The 21982-nt window shown below is 42.8% G+C and overlaps 1 protein-coding gene across 1 annotated transcript; it reads left to right on the top strand.

Annotated features, from left to right (window-relative positions):
• Nucleotides 1–12: 12 nt before the first annotated feature.
• On the top strand, nt 13–16796 carry LOC139442247 (zinc finger protein-like 1 homolog). The gene is given in 7 exon segments (XM_071223035.1): nt 13–193; nt 4463–4583; nt 5440–5633; nt 6212–6467; nt 12018–12138; nt 16497–16614; nt 16616–16796. Coding segments are annotated over 7 exon segments (1005 nt in total). The 5' UTR covers nt 13–91; the 3' UTR covers nt 16709–16796.
• The last annotated feature ends 5186 nt before the right edge of the window (nt 16797–21982 follow it).

Below are 21982 nucleotides of genomic sequence, written 5' to 3' on the forward strand. Positions count from 1 at the left end.
AGAATTCCACGCTGTAAATAACATGGCGGCTTGTGCAAAGTTGACGTAGTTGTTCATAGGATTTATTTGAACGCTGTAACATTTTTAAATTATGGGGTTGTGTAAGTGCCCGAAACGAAAGGTTACCAACTTGTTCTGCTTTGAACATAGAGTGAACGTGTGTGAGAACTGCTTAGTGACGAATCACCAACAGGTACGACACATCCTCGTTTTGTTGTGACTCAATGTCAGTATGCCTGTTACTCCGTGTGAATCTATGAATGTTTATTGTTGACTAATACAATGTCATCGCAATGTTTTGATAATCTGTGTTGTTGAATGACACATTTGTCGCAAAAGACCAAAGTTTTGTATCTTGTGCATGTGATAGTTTTGATTCGTGTGATTCAAGTCAGTCACTAGACCCAGCTAGCGCTATAGTAGCAGGCTAATGCCATGGTAAAGTACGGAAGCCTTTTAGGGCCATGTTTTTTCTGGGTTTTTTTCGATACTATGTTGAAATTTCAAGAAACTAAGTTGAAATTTCAAGATACTATAATTGTGATTTTTTTTTATTATATTCTTTCAAAATTCGGAATTTTTAAAAGTATATTATATTAAATTCAGGGGTATTTGAGGTTGCATTTAATGCAATAATATACAACCTGTTCTTGTTTATTGGTCTTGTTATAAGTGAATACAGTTTACCTCAACAAAGCCATTACATTAGTTAGCATGGTTCTCAATGGTATTGTGGTCTTTAATTCATAATGGATTGTAAATGGTCCACACTTACACTTACTTATAAATAAACCGTCTGACGCGAACTTGTGACCTTCGGATTGTTAACCTGACAGCTAGCTAATGGTTATGGTTCTGTTCGGATGAACAATACCTTCCAAATGGCATTCTGGTTTTCTTGGGGGAATTAGTCAGCAAAGAGCCGGAGTCACGGGAGACAAATCACAATTTTATTTACGAGAACAATTGACATTGAATAGTTTACAATATCTTAGAATATAGCTGAGGGTGCCACAGAGAGTCAGTACAACCCTTTGGGCTGTGGGAGAAAGGTCTGCTTGGCATGTGTGTCAAACCCCTTCTGCTTAACATTTTGGTTCTGTATGTATTTAACAAAAATTAGAACAATAAAAAGGAAAATGATTGGTTGATACATGATGGGGTGTACCCTATGGTTAATGAATGGCTAGACACATGGGAAAACTTAACCCTGTTAGTCCTATTAATCCTGTTCGACTGGCACTAATCTTGTTGACCTATTTACTGGGTGCTTGGAAAGAGATTATGGTATCACTATAGACGAGCTTGTATGGGGGTTAATCCTTAATGAGTCTAAATTGAAGTTATTGCTGAATGTTATTCTAATATAGGTGATGACAGATTTACTTAAATAAAATAGTTCAAGGCAATCTATAAGACTATGTAGACATATCTTTTGTCTTACCTCTTTTGCTTATTGGATATTATGTTTGGGAGATGGGATCTTGATACCTTAGGCTAGTATTTATTTGAAAGCTTTAAATCTATTAAACTATACTCAACAGCAAAAGTTCCTGTGACACCAATATTTTAGTGTATTTTTCAAACAAGTAAAGTTTGGTTTTCAATATTGTAGTACATGTATGGAATCAAGTCACAAAAACGCAATGCATTTCATCCAAAAGTTGACTTTTATGCAAGCCCTGTGCATTTCACTACCCAAGAATGGGTATGAAAACGTGCGTTAACGGGATTCCATATGCATTGTTTAGCATCGTGCTGACAACAACCACTCAGAAAAACAAAAAAATTTCTCAATTATTCAACATACGAAATGCCACGCCTGTCCGAAAATGAGCGTCTGCGAGCCATTTGGTATGCTTGAAGCAGGATCGAGTCAACGTGATGTTGCAAGACAATTTAACGTCCACAGAAACGCCATTTGGTGTTTGCAACAGACGAATGCGGTCAGAGACCATCGTCGGAGAGGCAGGCCACACATAACCAATAATCGACAAGACAACTCGATTCGAACAACACACCTACGAAATTGATTCCAGCCAGCAACAGAGACTGCAAGAAGCATCGCTGGCCTTCAACGAATATCTTCCCAAACCATACATTGTCGCCTCAGATCTTCAGGGATTGTCGCCAGAAGACCTGCCAGATGTCCCATTTTGACCATCTTCCTACATCGCGTAGTGCGTGAAATCACGTGAGCACCTTGATTAAAACCATGAAAAAAATTAGAAAATATCTGTTGATAGCGAGTTAGCGGTGCACATGCTTTGCAAATCCTGCAGTCGACCGAAATCTGCATGACACTTTACGAACCGGATTTCGATTTCGGTGCACGATTTTGATTGGACTATGCATAGACTCGTTAATCCAGCCAAAATGTAACTCCATAATACCAGCCTAGTTCGGCAAGGGTGGAAACTGGACTTTTATAGTCAGTTAACTCACTTGCCTCGGGAAGATGCATTTTGACAGGAAACAACCGTCAAGCACGTCTACAGTGGTGCAGACAGCGTCTACTCTGGACAGCCATGCAGTGGGGACAAGTTCTATTCACTGACCAGTCCCGTTTTCACCTCAGCCACAACGATGGACTGATTTGAGTGTACCGACGTCGAGGTGAACGTTACATCAATCATTGTGTCATGGAAGAAGATCGGTTCAGGGGCGGGAGCGTTATGGTATGGGGTGGGATTACAGCAAGACAGAGGACTCGTTTGATAGTGGTAGAGGGAAATCTCAATGGACAGCGCTACCGCGATGAGATCATCAGCCCTGTTGTTCTACCATTTTTGCGTCGTCATGGCCCAGTCATTACTTTTCAACATGACAACGCCCGACCTCATATTGCTCGACTTGTTCAAAAATATATTGAAAATAAAAGCGCTAGCGCTTGTGATAAAATGCGCCGCCGCAGGCTTTATTTAGTATACAAATATTCAAAACTCTCAACATCGCTGGGTGTATTCAATGATATTGCGCATAGAGATGATAGATCACTGGGAGGAGCTTTTGCACACTCAATGACCCCTGACGTCACAGGGCATTGTTTCGCTGGTGTGTCTGGCAACCAAATACTATTAATTACGTCCTAGGGTATTGTCACGTGTTTGAAAAGTTTGTGGTACTGTATTCTAAAGGTAGGCTGGCAACTGTATTATCACGGTGATGCTATTTTGTGGTATGATGCATGTGACATATGTGCTTTACATCACTTCCTGTTTTTGATTATTCATTCTGCATAAAAAACCTGGAGATAGTCCAAACAAATGTATTTCTTTCTGACCAATTTCCAACGGACGTGATGGAGGTGAGGTAATGCCTAAAACTGTCATGAACAAGTTAATATGCATGATATGTTTATTCTGCAGGGAGTATTTGATCGAGTGATGAAATATCGTGCATAGATTTGCATAAGTAAACAGCCGACAGATTTTGGCTTTAAAGATTTTCTGATACTGTGGTAATATAGAGCCTGCGATAATATAGAGTCAGACTATGCATAAAATCTGTTGAAAATGATACCAAAAGCCAAGTTTGGGCTAGCATGGCTAGTGGACTGAATTATTTTTTTGTTCAGATTTCAGTAAACAAGCCGAAATTGCAAACTGATGCAACACTATTGGTAATAAGTGGTCTATTACTCTACATATTAGGAGAGTTCCGACAGCCAGGGAGCATACAATCGGAAAACTGTTACGCTGTAACAGCACAAGTTTTACTGTCAAGAATATTTCATGTTTAACAGAAGAATTTGTCCTGCAAGGTTTTGAGGGCATTTAGAACATTGTCCTGACCGGTGTTTTGACCATCAGAGTAACCTAGTTTCATAGTTGTGCCCCTTGTAGTAATTAGGGATATGCTGATTACTGATTACAATTCATCAATGGAACCAGCTGTTTTCGTCCTCTAATTTTAATGACAACACATAGCAAAACCCTAAATAATGGCTAATTTCTACTAGGCATTCTGACACTTTAACTGTTGGGTAGTTTGGCAAGGACTAGTGCCAATTTCTAATGCTGCAGTTATACCCAAATATCTGAGATTCTCACAAAGTATATCATTTTGTGTATCTCTTGTCAAAATTTCATATTAAAACAATTAATGTCACAAACCATGTGCAAACTGCAAAATGTATGGTTATCATTTCATCTTCTACAGATCAGGGTAGAAATGGGCACTGGTCCTGTTGTCCTTGCCAAACTGGACTAAGGACTATTAGAAATTTGCCAGTTTTAAGGGTTTTGCTATATGTTATTATAAGGACTAGCGGACTAAGAATGTTAGGTTCTACTGCGGTAGATGCTGACAATGATCACCAGGAGTTTATCATGGTTTCTATGTAGTGTATTATTATGTAAGTGACTTTTGACTAAAATTGGGATTTGATTTATCAAGTTCATGCTTACATAACAGGAAATTTGCATTGTTTGCATACATTCACTGAATTTGATTGTTTCAGTGTATAGTGCAGTCATACCTTCAGTGGCTCCAGGACAGTGACTACAGCCCGCTATGTCCGCTGTGCCAGCAGGACCTCGGCAGTCAGGAGGTGGGCCAGTGTGTCAGACTGGTCTGTTATGGTACGACACTCGTCTTATCAGCTCTGTCTCTCATTTGTCTCAAGTTCGGTTCATGATGTAGCACTCTGCAACTATAGCCCCTCTATTCTGAAGCCAGAGAGGGGGCACGGGTGGCCCAGTCGTCTAAGGCGTCGCGATTCGCTGTGCAGAGTTGCTTCCCTTGGGCACGCCAGAAACCTATGATTGTTGGTTCGAATACCGGTTCGCCCCGATTATGTTTCTAGGTTTGTCAGCACCATACCCGTGCTCGTGGGTTTCACCGAAGTGGTAAACGTCTGACACCTGCATCACTTCGGGCTTTCCTCCCACATGAAGCTGACACGCCGTGATATAACCGGAAAACTGTTAAAAGCGGCGTAAAACCAAACACACTCACTCACTCTGAAGCCAGAGTCTTGTAAGATTCTGTTTGGTATTGGATGGCCAGCTAGTAATAGTCCATATGACAAAATCTTATGAAAATGATGTTAAGAGCCATGTTTGGGCTAGTAAACTCCAAAAGTTCTGGGCCGACACTGTGTAGTAAATTGTGATTAGAATTCAAATTGATATACAGCTTTAACTATATGTAAAATTTGACACATAGTGCCAAATAAGTGAGAAAATGTCTGTGGCAGACAGATCCTGACCAGTTTAATATCAGTATATTTGCTAGATAAGCGTACTGTATGTCATCTTTGTCAAAATGGAGCATTACAGGTTTTATTTTAGCTTCCACCATTTAAGATGATTGAGCTGTAGAATGGTCAAGGAGTAGAAGCTGATTCCTGCACATTGTTCCGTTACCTGTACATTTTATGACTGAATATTAGACATCACCAAGAATCACCAAGTAAATGAATGTTCATGTTGACAGATGTGTTCCACTGGGCCTGCATCAACCAATATGCCCAGCGCCTCCCCGCCAACACTGCCCCTGCTGGCTACACCTGTCCCACCTGCAGAGTGGGGATCTTTCCCCCTACTAACAATGTGTCCCCTGTCGCTGACCAGCTCAGGAACATGCTCTCCAAGGTCAACTGGGCTCGGGCTGGGCTGGGACTGCCTTTGGTAAGACTCAAGTTCACGTCCAGATTGCTGATACAAGAATGTGTTTAATCACCATTGAATTTGAATAAGTAATGACTTTAATATATTCAATAAGGATCTGCAAACTATTTGTTCTACCTACTTTGGTCTGTATTCTTTTTAGAAAATGTCCTCCCTCTCACACCAAACATGGAGTAACAGTGATAATTTGGAAATTTTATGATAAATTGTACATTTATGAACTTATCCTATGTCACATAATGCATCTCTCTTCCTTCCTTCTTTGATCCTGGTGTGGAAACGCCTCAGAACAAAGTTTCCAACTTAAAAAAACACCTCACCTCAACGCAACTATTCATAAACATGGTCACCGCTTGTCATCTGGGTCATGCACCAACCAATTCCATGCGAACCGATATCTGCTAACTTGACCACTTAGTATACCTTCCCAAGTCCTTCTCTTTCTCATTGCCAAGGTGTCGAGACTTACCCTTAAGAATTGAAGATGTTTGGTTGTTTTTTGTATTTCCACACTAGTCTCGAAGCAGGAGGAGATATGCATTATGTGAGAGAAGTTTAAGAATGTATTTCTTGTGCAGATCGAGGAAGCAGATTTCCCACCTCCAGCTGCAGTGGCAGGCTCTGATGATACTCCATCACTCCGAGCAGAGGCAACTCTTGCTGCCAGCCCTCCCCTCTCAGCTGGCCCCAACTACTCACGCCCCAGTGCACAGGTCAGCCCCTACACCAGCACCCCCACCATGGCCTCCTCAGCGGCAGCCCCCGGGCACAGCGTCATCGGCGTGGATGCAGGCACATCCGTCAGGGGGCAGGACAGAGCTTCCAGTTACGGAAGTAAGATTTGGAATATTTCATAGTCAACCTCAACTTCAGATTTATTGTTGTGCATTCCAGATAATGAGTGCTTAGAATTGTGTGAATGTTTACTCCTTATTCTGTGCTAGTATCTGTTTATGTAATTGTTTACATAAGCACTATACACAGTTGAGTGGAATTGTGTTCTCGTGTTCGAAGTAGCCATAGGATGATTTGTTGTTAGTAAAGTATTATTTGACTATATCATGTGTATATGTATGACCTGTTGACAGAAAGATAGTTACTTTACTGTTAGTCCAGAGATTTTGAGAATTCTGTTTGACCGTTCTCATAATGTGTATATTAACAGTGGAAGTTTGGCACAAGGAAAATATGTAATTTTTAACTTATCCTATCTCACACTTTGCATTTCTCCCTTCTTCTTCGATCCTATGTTGGAACATGCTTGAATCATGTTTCCAGCTTCTGAAAATATAAATAGCCACCCAAGCCCCCCTGCATCTCCATGGTTATGTCCAAAAACTAGGTCAATTACGTGCCTTTCATGCACGCCATGCCTGCTTGAACTGACCACGTGTGCACCTCTACCAATTCATTCTCTTTCTTATCTCCACCGTGTGATGACGTGTTTGAATATCAGAGAATGGTTTGTCCTTTGGCAAGTTGTCAAGTATCTAAATAATATGGGAAAATAGGACAAACAACGTCCTGCTTGTAAACAATGCAGACCTACCTATTCCCCGTCGGATCCCCACTCAATATGTTGTGACTGTCAGGGACAGTGCACCCTGAGTTACCAGTGTGCGGAATGTCATTTCCTAACTAACTTGGCGTTTAAAGTTTACCTGCAACGTTGTCGTCGTTGTATTACCGATCGGCATTCCAAAGCAGGGGATTCCAAGGCTCCTCACACCCTAAAGAAAATCCTGACGAACCAGTAATTTCTGTCATAGACGAGACCTTCTCAGACAGCTTCCTTATAGGCGATTTATCGACTCACGACCTGTCTATCACTCAACAAGATTATACGCAGGTCAATGTGTGCTCGGTCTGTCTGACCAACCCGGGTCCTGCTCTTGTTATACCAGTGACCGATTGCTCCAGTCCATTTAAGATCCTGCTCTTGGATTCGGCTCACTCTGCTTCCCTGGCTGCTAGAGATATGTCTGTCGGTATGACTACTTCGGGTCGTTTTGGATCGTCACACTTCGGTGCGACGTTCAACCTCCAAGACGACAGATCGGCACTCCTGCTCCAGGGATTGTTGTTCTCGCTCACAGGATCGTCATTCTCGCTCACAGGATCATCGTCGTTCCCACTCGAAGGATTGGAGATCTCGATCCCAGGATAGGCGTTCTTGATCGAGTTTCCATGCTTGCTCCTAAGCTGATATTGAACGCTCGCATCATGATCGTCATCATTCCTGCTCCCGATCGTCTTCAATTGACCACCCGTCTGACAGTTCTCTCTACCGCAGAGATCGGTCATCGTGATGTTGAGTATCACCATAGTGGTTATCTTTACGGGACCCTACAGGCAGGTGATGTCTAAGTGGCACCATGGATGGGATGCATACCCGATCTACCATGACTCTATTACGAGTGTCCTGGATACCCTTACTACTGCTCTTCTGTCGGCTATGCCTACCCGCCTCACAGTTCACAGGATCGGCGTTCGTCATTGTATAAAGAATGCGAGCACGAGTTGGGATCACAGGGATCAACAACAGACTTTGAAACCATTGTTTGACTCTCTTGTGAAAGCAATATCCACTGTCCTCCTTCACTGTTCGGATCCTTCATCGACTCCTCAACCTACTGATCCAGTTCCGGTTTCAGTTGCCTCCGACTCGACCCCTCCTGGGTAAATTGCAGTTACAGCGGATGACTTTGGCTACGGATAGGTTCTCCAGATTCGCAGTTCCATCGGCTAGCTAGTCCAAATTCACACTCCCTCCCAGACCTGTCTTACTGGACATTAACTCTTACCTAGAGACGTCTTTCGCGTCCTTTCGTTGTCTACTGGATCGTCTCCATAATTCCCACTTCATCCTTGACACAGGCACTCATGGCATTTCTACTTTGGTCGCCTCCCCTGATATTGACTGTGAGGTTTCCACTCAACCTCGTCTTTCGTGGTTGAAGATCGGAACCTAACGCACTCGGATGCGACAGTCGGACGTACCCTCCCACTCATGTCTACTTTTTTGTCAGCCATGGATGTGCTACATGTCTCTCTTGCCACTCATACCCAAGAAGGGGGCTTTACTTGGGGATTAACCAACCTTACACAAGACAAGCTTATGCAGATTTTGGACATCCTCGCTCACCGTGCCAGCTTCATGACACCGTGGTGGGCTGCAACATTCTTCCTGGGATGACCAATTTAAGGCCAAACTGTATCAGCAATCCTGGTCTTCCCACTCCTTATGTCCCCAATTTGTTCCTGCTCATTCCTTTTGAGCAAACCTTCCCGAGGGGGAGGTTCAGCAGGAACTTGACTCTTTTTCAAATCGGCGCGCCTGGGAACTTCTGCTCCTGGCCGTTCACGCTACAGCCACGCGGAAGACTCGGGATCTTTTCAAGCAATTGGACCACGCTTGCAGACCCCTTCGTGACACAGATAGTTCAACAATGGTATCGATTACCTATGATCACACCGCCACCTAAGATGCTCCATTCCCATTGGAGAACGTAACCGGCCAGGCAGCTACCATTATTGATCAACACTGTAGGTACGTTACTAACTAAAAACACTATCGAATGTCTCGGTGCACTTCCCGCCATCCTCAGGTTTTATTCCCCCATTTTTCTTGTCCCCCCAAAAGACAGTTTAAAACTCCGGCTCATTTTCAACATGAAGACTTTCAAAGCTACGTACCTTGAAACCCCGCCACATTTTCCCATGACGTCAATCGCGCTCCTTCGTACGCTCAATCATCCCGATGATTATATGGTCAGTTTTGATCTCCAAAACGCTTATCTGCATGTTCCAGTCCATCAGGAGCACTGTCACTTCCTCCGGTTAGTTTTTCAAGACCACCATTACTAATGGAAGGTGCTCCCGTTTGGAATTTCTTCTTTTTACTTGCCTTACTCAACCCATCACAAAGTTCCTACATCCTCGAGGGATCGTGTTCGATTCTTATCTAGACGACTGCTTTCAAGTTCACGCAGATGCCGATAACCTCCGTCTACAAGTCACTTTCACACTGCGTCTTCTCAGACAACTCGCCTGGCTAATCAACGAACAAAAGTTGGAACTCCCTCGACAGGTCTCATTCCCTGGGTCCTGCATAAGGTAGCAGCCACCAACCGCCTGTCTCTGATTTTGGTCGCTCCCTATTGTGCAACCTGTTCCCCACCTTGCTAAGGCTCGCCAACGAACGATTTCATCCTCCTCCACTCTGCGATGACCTCCTCTTTTAACTCCTCCATCAGTCCATCTTTGCGTTTGGCGCATCTGCAGAAGTCCCTCGTAGCAAAAGGTACCTCCCAGCGGGTAGCGAAGACCATCTCTGCTGCCCATCGTGCTTCCACCAGGCGCCCTTATAACCCCAAGTGGACGGCTTTTGAGACATATTGTCGGTTTCACTTCAACAGATTGCCGAATATTTACATCACCTGTGTTAGACTCGGAAACTTCGGGGATCCATGTTGGCAACCTTGCGTCTGTGAACTCTGTCATCGCCACCACTTCCGGTACAAAGGTTTCCACAGTAGGGAGCTGCCATTGCTCATCTGTTCCTACAAATTAGCCGACCAAGCTGCTCGTTTTCGGCCTTCTTCGTTGTACCTAAACGTTATTCTTCAACACTTGGTTTCCAGCGATTACGAACCACTGATGAAGGACTTACGCAGTTACGCTGAAGACCGTCATTTTGTTGGCTTTGCCCACTGCTGCACGGGTTAGTGAAATTCACCGGACAATTTACAATTTCCCCGCCCTTGGCTATTTTGGGATTGAACGACTTTGAAGACTTTGTGCCTGGTTCGGGCACTTCGAATATATCTTGATGTGTCTCGCTTCCACAGACGTTCTGGAAGAGACTTTTTATCCCATTGTCAACTGCATCTACATCGGAAATTTCTCGTACGATGCTATCCTTCTCACTACGTTCTATCATTCTGTGAGAGTATACTTTCGCTTTGCTGCCTCCACCTACAAGGTCCAATCCTCACGAGACTTGAGCAATTGCTTCTACCATGGCCCTTCACAGTAACGGCACCCTTTCAACCATCATTGAAGGGTGCTTTTGGAAGTCTGATACTGTCTCACTACCTTTGCAACATTTCAGTCAAAGACATACAAGGGTTTAACAAGTTCGGTCTGTTGGTATTCGGTCTGTTGGTATTGACTGTCTCACCCCAGTTAACGCAGATAATAAACTGCTATACTTTGTAATCCTTGCGGGTTCCAATTGTATATACGGAATAAATCATTAAACATTTACGTGGTGTTAAGTGTTTTTTGATTGTTTGAGTTTCCCAGATTGAGTCCCTTTTGGAGGGTAAATTAGCTCAGCTGTAGAGACTGTTTAGTCTTAATTTATGAAATCACAATGTAATGCGGACGATAAAAAAAAAAACCCAAAACAAAAAAAAACACAACAAAACACAACAAAAGATCAGTGTCCCGAACCTTTATTCCGCTCACCTCTGCCTCAGGTATCTGTGGTGTAGAGTTTTGGTTCGAAGGCCCATTGCTATTGTCGATCGTTCCTTTCCTCGTTTTGGTTTGCTTCATACACTCGAAGTGTTTGATAGCCATGACGAAGCGTTAAAAGAGTTACCAAACCTAGTGCACTCTATGGTCTGTGGGAGATAGTTGTTGTGTTTTGTTTGAAAAATCAATGCCCTTCCAAGATCGATTTTAAGTTGTCTGCCATTTTCTCTTATGCATTTACAGCTACGCGTTCGTTCTATATGTACGATGACATACGGGAAAAAGCGTTCGGCATGTATGCCCGATCTCATGTTTCGTTTGAGTAACGTGTCGGGATCGTTAACACAGGTTGATTGTGTGTTTTTTCCTGCTCACAAGTTCTTGTCTTTTAGACGCTAGACAGTTTTTCAAATTCTAAAACAAATTCAAAATTACATTGTCTAGAGCCAGCTTCCTCGTGCATACAGTTGTAGTCTATACAGGCAAGGTTATGTGCGGCCAACCATCCAACCGTGGGATAAAATGCAAAGTGTGAGATAGGACAAGTTTTGTTTTTTTGAAATATTAGTATAAATTGTTTGTTTATATACTTATCCTATCTCTCACATGATAGGCCCACCTGACCATCCCCGCATCTCATTTACTCTAGCCTTATAGGCTCTGCAACAGAGAATGAATAAGTAGAGGCGCACGAGAGTCACATAATTTACCTAGTTTTTGGACGTAACCATGGAGATGCAGTGGGGCTTGGGTGGCTATTTTTTTTTCAGAAGCTGGAAACATGATTCAAGCACGTTCGCACATAGGATCGAAGAAGAAAGGAGAAATGAAAAGTGTGAGATAGGATAAGTATATCTAAAATGTCCAAGATTTCCTAGTTATGTTCCTACTTGAATATTTCAGTTGATCCGAGGAAGTTGTTTGACACCACGAAGGGTGATGAAATATTCAACATGTCACATGACCATGATGAAGACAAGTACAAGCGGAGATCTGCCTTCAACTGGATGGCCCGCTGGTTTAAGTGAGTAGCATATATATCTACAGTGGTTGAATCTTGAAGTTTGCGACAGGGAAATGTTTTAGTTTTAATCCCAACGTAGATCTCTCACTCAGACATGCGAACCACCCAAACATGCCTACCACTAGGCATCACATGACACTAGCTGCTAACGACACTCTTGTAGTTTTCGTTCACGGCGACAAGTCCTGTTGCAAGAAGCTCTCACCCTTTTTGTCCTTAGTTGTCTACTACTACTACTACTACTACTACTCCGTTGTACACTCCAGCAGCTACTACTTTAGAAGGAGCATCTTTTGAGCGGCTTGTCAACATGCTCCATGCTAAGACGACGTTTACCTGTCGACATCATGACACCTTCCGATTGGAGGTCGCCAGACACCCGAATGACACCTGTCGATTGGAGGTCACAAGACACCCGAATGACACCTGTCAACATCATGACACCTGGCGTTTGAAGATGACAGACACCCGAATGACACCTGTTGATTGGAGGTCACAAGAAACCCGAATCACACCTGTTGACTTCATGACACCTGCTGATTGGAGGTCGCCAGACACCCGAATGACACCTGTCGATTGGAGGTCACAAGACACCCGAATGACACTTGTTGACGCCTGTCGCTTCAATGATGCTAGGCATCAAGATGATGCACATCATTCAGACGATGCTGACTGGCGCCAGGACCCTTCCCTTACACCAGGGGAGCTCTGAGCGGCACAGGAAGTTCCCATCTTGTGATATTAAGTGCACGGATGAGAGCTGTTTGCAGTCCTTTGTACTTTGCAGATGCGTACAGAATGGTCTTACTCATGGTGTCACCTAGGCCTGAGGTTGACCCGACTAAGTCACATGAGTTGATGAAGGTGCTACTCTACCACCACAAGCCTCTGTGTTGGCTTAGATAAGCATTTGGCTTCAGTAGATTCACATTCACCTCCTTTTAAAAGGGCCAAGGTTGTTTTTCACCGCCTGGCCATTCAAGCGTAGTCTGACCAGCCCGAGTTGAACATCTCTTAAACAGGCAGGATACGCAAATCGACACCAACGCCAGCGTCAGCGCTGGCTTGTGACTCTGATGAGGTGCCAAGCTTTCATTGCTGCTTCAAACGGGGATGCTGAATATAATAATCGATTGATCTGTCAACCATGGTTCACTCCTCCTGTTAATGACCAGGAGGGGGTTCACCACAAGAGCCCACAAGGTCACCACTTTCCGGACTCATCAAGCTATTCAGCGCCATGTAGGCACTTCAGAACATCCACAGTCACAGAGAACATCCCTACCTCAGTCCCAAAGGGGTTTGGGCAGCTACCAGCCCTTTCGTGGGAAGATGAGTCGTTTGTGTACACATTACACATTGAGCAAAATGAGCAAAATGGAACTTCAAAACAGGAGATTTATATTTAGGATACCATTTTTCAGCTTCGAACGCTTTGTCCCATTGCTGTTGGTGCTCTAAACACCAGTAAGGGTTACAGACAGATGTAGATTTGTAATTAGAAAATATATTTTCAGTAGGTAAAACAACCATGTCTAATTCTGAATACATGAATGAGACAAAATCTTCATAAGCTGTATTAATATTGCCTTGAACAGACAAATCAGATTCAATTTAAGTAATTGTAGCATTAACCTTATCTAAACGCATACGGTCATTCAAAAACGTGAGTGGTATTTTGCTTTTAACATAGAATTTGGATTTTTCTTGTGTATGTTCTTCCTGAATACCCTGACCAAAAGGTAAGGGAAATATCGCACGTTAAAATTGAGTGGTCAGGGATACTATCGGGGACATTGCAGCCACTGACTAGTGATGACATAGTAAGAACATTAAACGTTTTAAAGGGAAACAAATGCTCATGGGCTGTAATAATGTTATCCACTCCTGATCGTGATGACCCATTCGTGACGTATGCATAATTCTGTGTTTCAAGCCGACCATTTAGCATACACAAATTGGCTTGGGTCAAAAAATCAATTAACAGACTACCATATGAATTGTCCCTTCTGTCAATAACTCCCCTATCTGGGATACCATCAACCCCCTCAATAAAATCCCTCTCACAACCAACACGTGCATTACAATTCCAACATATGCAAACAATTCCTTCATTCTGATATTCATACAGATTATCTAACAACAACTGAAAACACAATTCACCATCATTCACACGTGACGAAGATACAGGGGGTAAATAACAAACACATAGCACTATTCTAAAATAGGGTACAACCTTTGAAGTTAATCTATACCAAATAATATCATTTGTACATTCATTTAAAAGTTCCACACTAAAAGACTGTAATATAGAGTTCTTGAAGAAGGCACAGACGCCCCCAGAGACCCTTTTGGCACGTTTGTGTTGATCTCGGCGATTGTTACCGATCCATGTGGAACTGTCTATAGACAAATTTTTATTACCTTTTAGAAATGTTTCGCAAACACCAAACACATCATACACCAAATTGTGAACAACACTTTCACAGAATGATCTATTGTTGAGGTCTCTCTGTGCCCAGCCACCAGTGTTCCAAAAACCTATCCACAATATGTCCTATTCCTTAGCTGTCACTAGGCGTTTCCCATGGAATCTGAAGAAACTCGACTTGCCAAATTCTTTGATTATTGTCTGAATGTTCGATCTATTAATCAACTCTTCTTGAGTAAGGGCTGAATCAATTTAGACACGGGAAAAGTATTTACTTTTTTTCAGATCCTTTTTACACTGCAAAAGTTTTTTCTTCTGGGCTGTTGTCTCAAAACTGAAAATGACAACACCCAGCTTATCATCCAAGCGCTTTTTCCTGACTGCATGTGCTGCACGGATGTCGGCGACCATCACGGACAACTCTGTTTACAATATTACATGTGACATTATTGTCTTTGGCCTCATGTCGCATCATATGGTAGGTTCCTGCAAACTTTACTTCTAAACATCCGACCTTTTCGGCAAGTTTTACACAGTTTTGGCCCACATATTCGGATTTCTGTGCACAAGCACTCTCTACCGCTTTCAGTTTACTTGTCAAATCTATTTTAGCATCGAAATCTTGTAGTAACTTCAAAGTCTTAGCTCGTAGAATTTCAGTTTCTCTTATCATAGATAGCAGCTAGAAGTTCGCCATTACTAGGCATCGAGACTGACTCGGTAGACACCCACATGTCAGGGGAATGGTCAGAGTCAACAGAGACCATATCGCATGAATGGGTTTCTTGTAAATTATCAACAGTTTTCATCTTTTTAGCTGCTGACGGAGCACAGGAATGGTCCTCACATTTAACTTGATCCATGACATTCATTCGATACAAAAACGCCTCGACATATCCACTAGCACATTAGAGCACTAATATCAATGATGGTGCTTTATGGCAACTGCTGTCGCTTTGATTAGAGGTGGGTGTTTGGGGAATTCTGACAGTCTAGGTATTCACAGGTTTGGGTCATTGGTGGAAGCACGATAGTGTACCTCCAGGCACTATTGCCGTGTCATCCCCGGATAGTGTTGATGTTAACACTAGGAAGCGGCAGTCCTCTTGTTCTGTGTTATGACACAGACATATGATTTCTTTTTGTTCATAGTTCATCACGACTAATTAAACAAAATATGAAATGAACTGTCTGTGTATATTTTATAGTATTTATGATCTAGCCAGCGATATGCGCTGCATGTTTCTGGACTGGTTGAAAATCATGGTGATTGATCTGACAGATCAAGTCAGCGATTTATCGCTGCATGTTTCTGGACTGGTTGACAATCACAGTGATTCCTTCATCTGACAGATCTAGTCACATATGTGCGGTCTCACTCTGTCCGGGGTAAGACGTCATGACACCAAATCAAGATGTTCCTCACAGACCCACTATTCATTGAAGGTTTGTCGCCACCCCGTGGGAAGAAATTTACATTGGCTGTAATGCAGGAAAAGTTAAAAATTTATCAATATCAAATATATTTGGTATTTAGCTACTTATCCTGCATTACATTGTAATGTTCCCACCTGAGACCCTCAGGCTTGAACTTCATTTGCCAACAAAAGTGTCATGTGGAGCTTGGGTCATGTGATGCCTGGTGGTAGGCGTGTTTGGGCGATTCCTTTATGGAAGCGTTCTCTCTGGGTGAGGGATTGTTGATGGGATTACGTTACGGTTCAACTGTAAGCTTTTTTATTATGTGTAATCATGGATAAGCATATAACTGTCCAATATGTTAGATGTTGATAAATATGTCTAATGAAGTCCCCATGTATGTTTTGTAAATAAATCAAGATACGTATTTGTAATTCAAAGCATCTGTATTTACAGGATTGTTGTGAATGTCACCATGTTCATGTGTGTGATATTTGTTTTGTATTAGGTCTGTTGACAAGAAGAAGAAGCGTGACCCGAATGCTGTCCGGAAACGTTTCTTCCTGGTGCTAGTTCTGGGCATTCTGGGATTCATCACCTTCATCATCATCATGTCCAAGCTGGGCCCGCAACGCTACCGACAACGATCCATTCCTTGACCCGCTTGCAAACCCCAACATTAAAGTGAATGAGAAGGAAATAATCGTTGGCAACGACTGATCTGTGGGGTAGATGCTAAGTGGTCACACAGACAGACACTGTGCCATGATGGACGCGGTCACACTGTGGCAGGAGGGAGGCCATGGCAAGGGGGGGGGGGGGGGGGAAGGCGGCATTTCCTTGTTGCCATAGCACCCTGCTGTTGTACATACATGCTTATTGCTGACTACAGGCCTTATCTACAGACTTGTAACAGAGGCTGATGTATCGGGGGCATCTTGGAGTAACCTGGCAGGGATGCTGGGGAGACCAGGGACCAGTGTTTGAAGGGGGACTGAACTATACGTTTCAGTTCACAAACATTTCATTTCAGATGACTTATTATTATTTTCTTATTCTCTAACTCTTTCTTAACAGTCAATGATGGTATGTAAATTCATGTATAGTTGTAGATATTTGAATGTTGTGCATCATGGCTGAGCCCCCTTGGAACAAAGACAAACATGTACTCATCTGTTACCATGATGATGTTAGGGATGTAATGAGCACTTCCGGAGGTGCCGATTTATGTTACCATGATGATGTTAGGGATGTAATGAGCACTTCCGGAGGTGCCGATTTATGTTACCATGATGATGTTAGGGATGTACTGAGCACTTCTGGAGGTGCCGATTTATGTTACCATGATGATGTTAGGGATGTACTGAGCACTTCTGGAGGTGCCGATTTATGTTACCATGATGATGTTAGGGATGTAATGAGCACTTCAGGGGGCACTGATTTATGTTACCATGTACATGTGGAGGCCATGAAGTTGTTTGGGGTTTTCAAGGTAAACATTGTTATTCCCTGTGTACACTGAGGGTCAGGTTAGGGTTAGTGTTAGGGTTGGGCAGAAAGTGCTCACAACATGCAAAGCACTTTTTGTAATGCTCAATGTTGCACCAGATACAATACGGACCCCCACAGATACAATACTGACCCCCACAGATACAACACTGACCCCCACAGATATAATACTGATCAGTGATTATTACAATCTAACAGTTGACAGCTGAACACAAATTTTGAATAATACATAGATGCTGATGTTATTTTACATGAAAAGTGTCATGCAAAATTACTTCTTTAATCACTATGTTAAAATTTAAGGAGTGGACTGATATATCAACCACCTTGAATTAATGCTTTTTTATGCTTTTTGTTTCATGACGTGAAAATCTCATGACAGTTTCTTCATTAAGGACAACAGAGCATGTTGCACAATGAGAACACTGCTGTATAGTATGTCGCTGTGCTGTGTGCTACTGTATAGCCTGTGACCCACTCCTTGGATTGGTCCACCTATGGTGAATCCTGACTACTACGCACTTCTTTTCAATCTGTGAAGATCCGGGGTATAACAGGTCTTCAGCAACCTGTGCTTGCCGTAGAAATCGACTATACTTGTTGTAAGAGGCAACGGGATCAGGTGGTCAGGCTTACTGACTTTGTTGATGCATGTCATCGTATTCCAATTGCGTGGATTGAAGTTCATGATGTCAGTCACTGGAATTTCTGGTCCAGACTCTTATTATTTACAGACCGCATTCATGTAGCTGGAATATACAACTCATTGCTTGTCAGTGTGGTAGACAGAGGTGTCCGGTGCTTCCTGGATGAGATGAGTTGCTGGAGATGAATGTACAGACTAGGAAAATACTCACCATGCTATCCCAGACAACCACAACATTGCTGAAGGCCATGTGTTCATTTGTATTGGAGGACAGCCATCATGGGCATTCCTGTCAGTGAAGTTAGATTTCTCCACTTGCCAAGTCAATATGTCATCTTCAATGCAATGCCTACATTTGTTATTTTAACCAGCACTGCATGTTTTTACACTGTTACCATGGTGACATCGTGAATACAGTCTCTCTTCTGTTTTTAATTTATTATGGATTATGTATGGAATTATGTTCCGTGAGAATGGTATGCTGGATGTTGTGGTGTCAGTGTAGTGTGTACACAAAGGGATGAGAGACGTCTTTGCTGGCTGGCTGCTTTTATGTTGGAGCCCATCTGTTTACATATGCATAATATGTATTGACGAAATTGTTACCCAACTTGTTTGAACATCAGAATGATTTTGTTTTTTAGAGTACTTCGGAAGTGTTATAACTATTTTTGGTAACAATCAAAAATCAACAGCTGTACTGTATCATTGAAACTGGAGACTTCATTACTAAATCAACAGTGACAGCCGTCGTGGATGTCAGAGACTGTTTAGTGAGGGTGTATTTCTGATTCATGTTCATCCACATTGCTGTGAGAGCTTGTGAGTTTACTGGAGATTATTGTACAATACATGGCTCAGCCCCACATGTGTTGAATCATATTCACACCATGGTGGAAACGTCACCAATTTCACATAGTTGTTTAGGCATGTAAAATTAATCCTGTAAAACTTGAGTAAGATCTAAAATTTCAAAAAGGGAGGTGAAATGTATGCTACACTGACATGTGCCTCCATTACTTGGTTATTTACATATGAATTTATATAGAATTTGAGTTTGTATATTTAATTACATATTTAAATACTGTTTGATAATAATTGTTTCTTCTGTATAATATGTAAATAACAATGGGAGAAATAATTATTGCAAAGAAATATGTTGTTGATCTTAATATATAACTGTGTATCAAACAATGGTGGAATAAACAAAATTTGTCATAGCTGATGTGTTGGTTCAAGTGACGGGTGTCATGATATGCCAAACCCACACATCAATACATGTAAGGTGTTAAACCTACATGTACAGTGTCATACGTCAAACCCACATCGATACATGTAGGGTGTCATACGTCAAACCCACACATTGATACTTGTAAGGTGTCATAAGTCAAACCCACACATCGATACATGTACAGTGTCATACGTCAAACCCACACATTGATACATGTGAGGTGTCAAACCCACATATCAATACATGTAGGGTGTCAAACCCACACATCGATACTTGTGAGGTGTCAAACCCACACATCGATACATGTGAGGTGTCAAACCCACACATCGATACATGTGAGGTGTCAAACCCACACATTGACACATGTGAGGTGTCAAATCCACAGATTGATACATGTAAGGTGTCTTACATCAAACCCACACATCGATACATGCGAGGTGTCAAACCCACACGGGGGCACCGGTGGCCCAGTTGTCTAAGGCGCCACGATTCGCTGTGCAGAGTTGCGTCCACTGGACACGCCAGTTCGAAACCCGGTTCACCCCGATTATGTTTCTAGGTTTGTCAGCACCATACCCATGCTCGTGGGTTTCACAGAAGTTCCTCCCACATTAAGCTGAAACACCGTGATATAACTTAAAAGCGGCGTTAAACCCAACTCACTCACTCAAACCCACACATGGATACATGTGAGGTGTCAAACCCAAACCCCGTGCTCGTGGGTTTCACAGAAGTGGTAAACGTCTAAGACCTGCATCACTTTCCTCCCACATTAAGCTGAAATGACCTGATATAACTGGAATAATGTTAAAAGCGGCGTTAAACCTAACTCATTCACTCAAACCCACACATCGATACATGTGAGGTGACAAACCCACACATGGATACATGTGAGGTGTCAAACCCACACATCGATACACGTGGTGTCAAACCCACACATCGATACATGTACAGTGTCATACGTCAAACCCACATATCGATACATGTACAGTGTCATACGTCAAACCCACACATTGATACATGTGAGGTGTCAAACCCACACATCGATACATGTAAGGTGTCAAACCCACATATCAATACATGTAGGGTGTCAAACCCACACATCTATACATGTGAGGTGTCAAACCCACACATCGATACATGTAGGGTGTCATACGTCAAACCCACACATCGATACATGTACAGTGTCATACGTCAAACCCACACATTGATACATGTGAGGTGTCAAACCCACACATCGATACATGTGAGGTGTCAAACCCACACATTGACACATGTAGGTGTTAAACCTACATGTACAGTGTCATATGTCAAACCCACATCGATACATGTAGGGTGTCAAACCCACACATCGATACACGTGGTGTCAAACCCACACATCAATACTTGTGAGGTGTCATAAGTCAAACCCACACATCGATACATGTACAGTGTCATACGTCAAACCCACACATCGATACATGTACAGTGTCATACGTCAAACCCACACATTGATACATGTGAGGTGTCAAACCCACACATTGATACATGTAAGGTGTCAAACCCACATATCAATACATGTAGGGTGTCAAACCCACACATCGATACATGTGAGGTGTCAAACCCACTAATCGATGCACTTAAGGTGTCATACGTCAAACCCACACATCGATACTTGTGAGGTGTCAAACCCACACATCGATACATGTGAGGTGTCAAACCCACACATCCACACATGTAGGTGTTAAACCTACATGTACAGTGTCATAAGTCAAACCCACACATCGATACATGTAGGGTGTCATACGTCAAACCCACACATTGATACTTGTAAGGTGTCATAAGTCAAACCCACACATCGATACATGTACAGTGTCATACGTCAAACCCACACATCGATACATGTACTGTGTCATACGTCAAACCCACACATCCACACATGTACAGTGTCATACGTCAAACCCACACATTGATACATGTGAGGTGTCAAACCCACACATCGATACATGTAAGGTGTCAAACCCACATATCAATACATGTAGGGTGTCAAACCCACACATCGATACATGTGAGGTGTCAAACCCACTAATCGATGCACTTAAGGTGTCATACGTCAAACCCACACATCGATACTTGTGAGGTGTCAAACCCACACATCGATACATGTGAGGTGTCAAACCCACACATTGACACGTGAGGTGTCAAACCCACACATCGATACATGTGAGGTGTCAAATCCACAGATTGATACATGTAAGGTGTCTTACATCAAACCCACACATCGATACATGCGAGGTGTCAAACCCACACGGGGGCACCGGTGGCCCAGTCGTCTAAGGCGCCACGATTCGCTGTGCAGAGTTGCGTCCACTGGACACGCTAGTTCGAAACCCGGTTCACCCCGATTATGTTTCTAGGTTTGTCAGCACCATACCCGTGCTCGTGGGTTTCACAGAAGTGGTAAACGTCTAAGACCTGCATCACTTCCGGCTTCCTCCCACATTAAGCTGAAACGCCGTGATATAACGTAAAAGCGGCGTTAAACCCAACTCACTCACTCAATTCCACACATGGATACATGTGAGGTGTCAAACCCAAACCCCGTGCTCGTGGGTTTCACAGAAGTGGT

The sequence above is a fragment of the Haliotis cracherodii genome, unplaced genomic scaffold (genome assembly GCF_022045235.1).
Source record: "Haliotis cracherodii isolate W230 unplaced genomic scaffold, xgHalCrac1.p SCAF_5, whole genome shotgun sequence".
NCBI lineage: Eukaryota > Metazoa > Mollusca > Gastropoda > Lepetellida > Haliotidae > Haliotis > Haliotis cracherodii.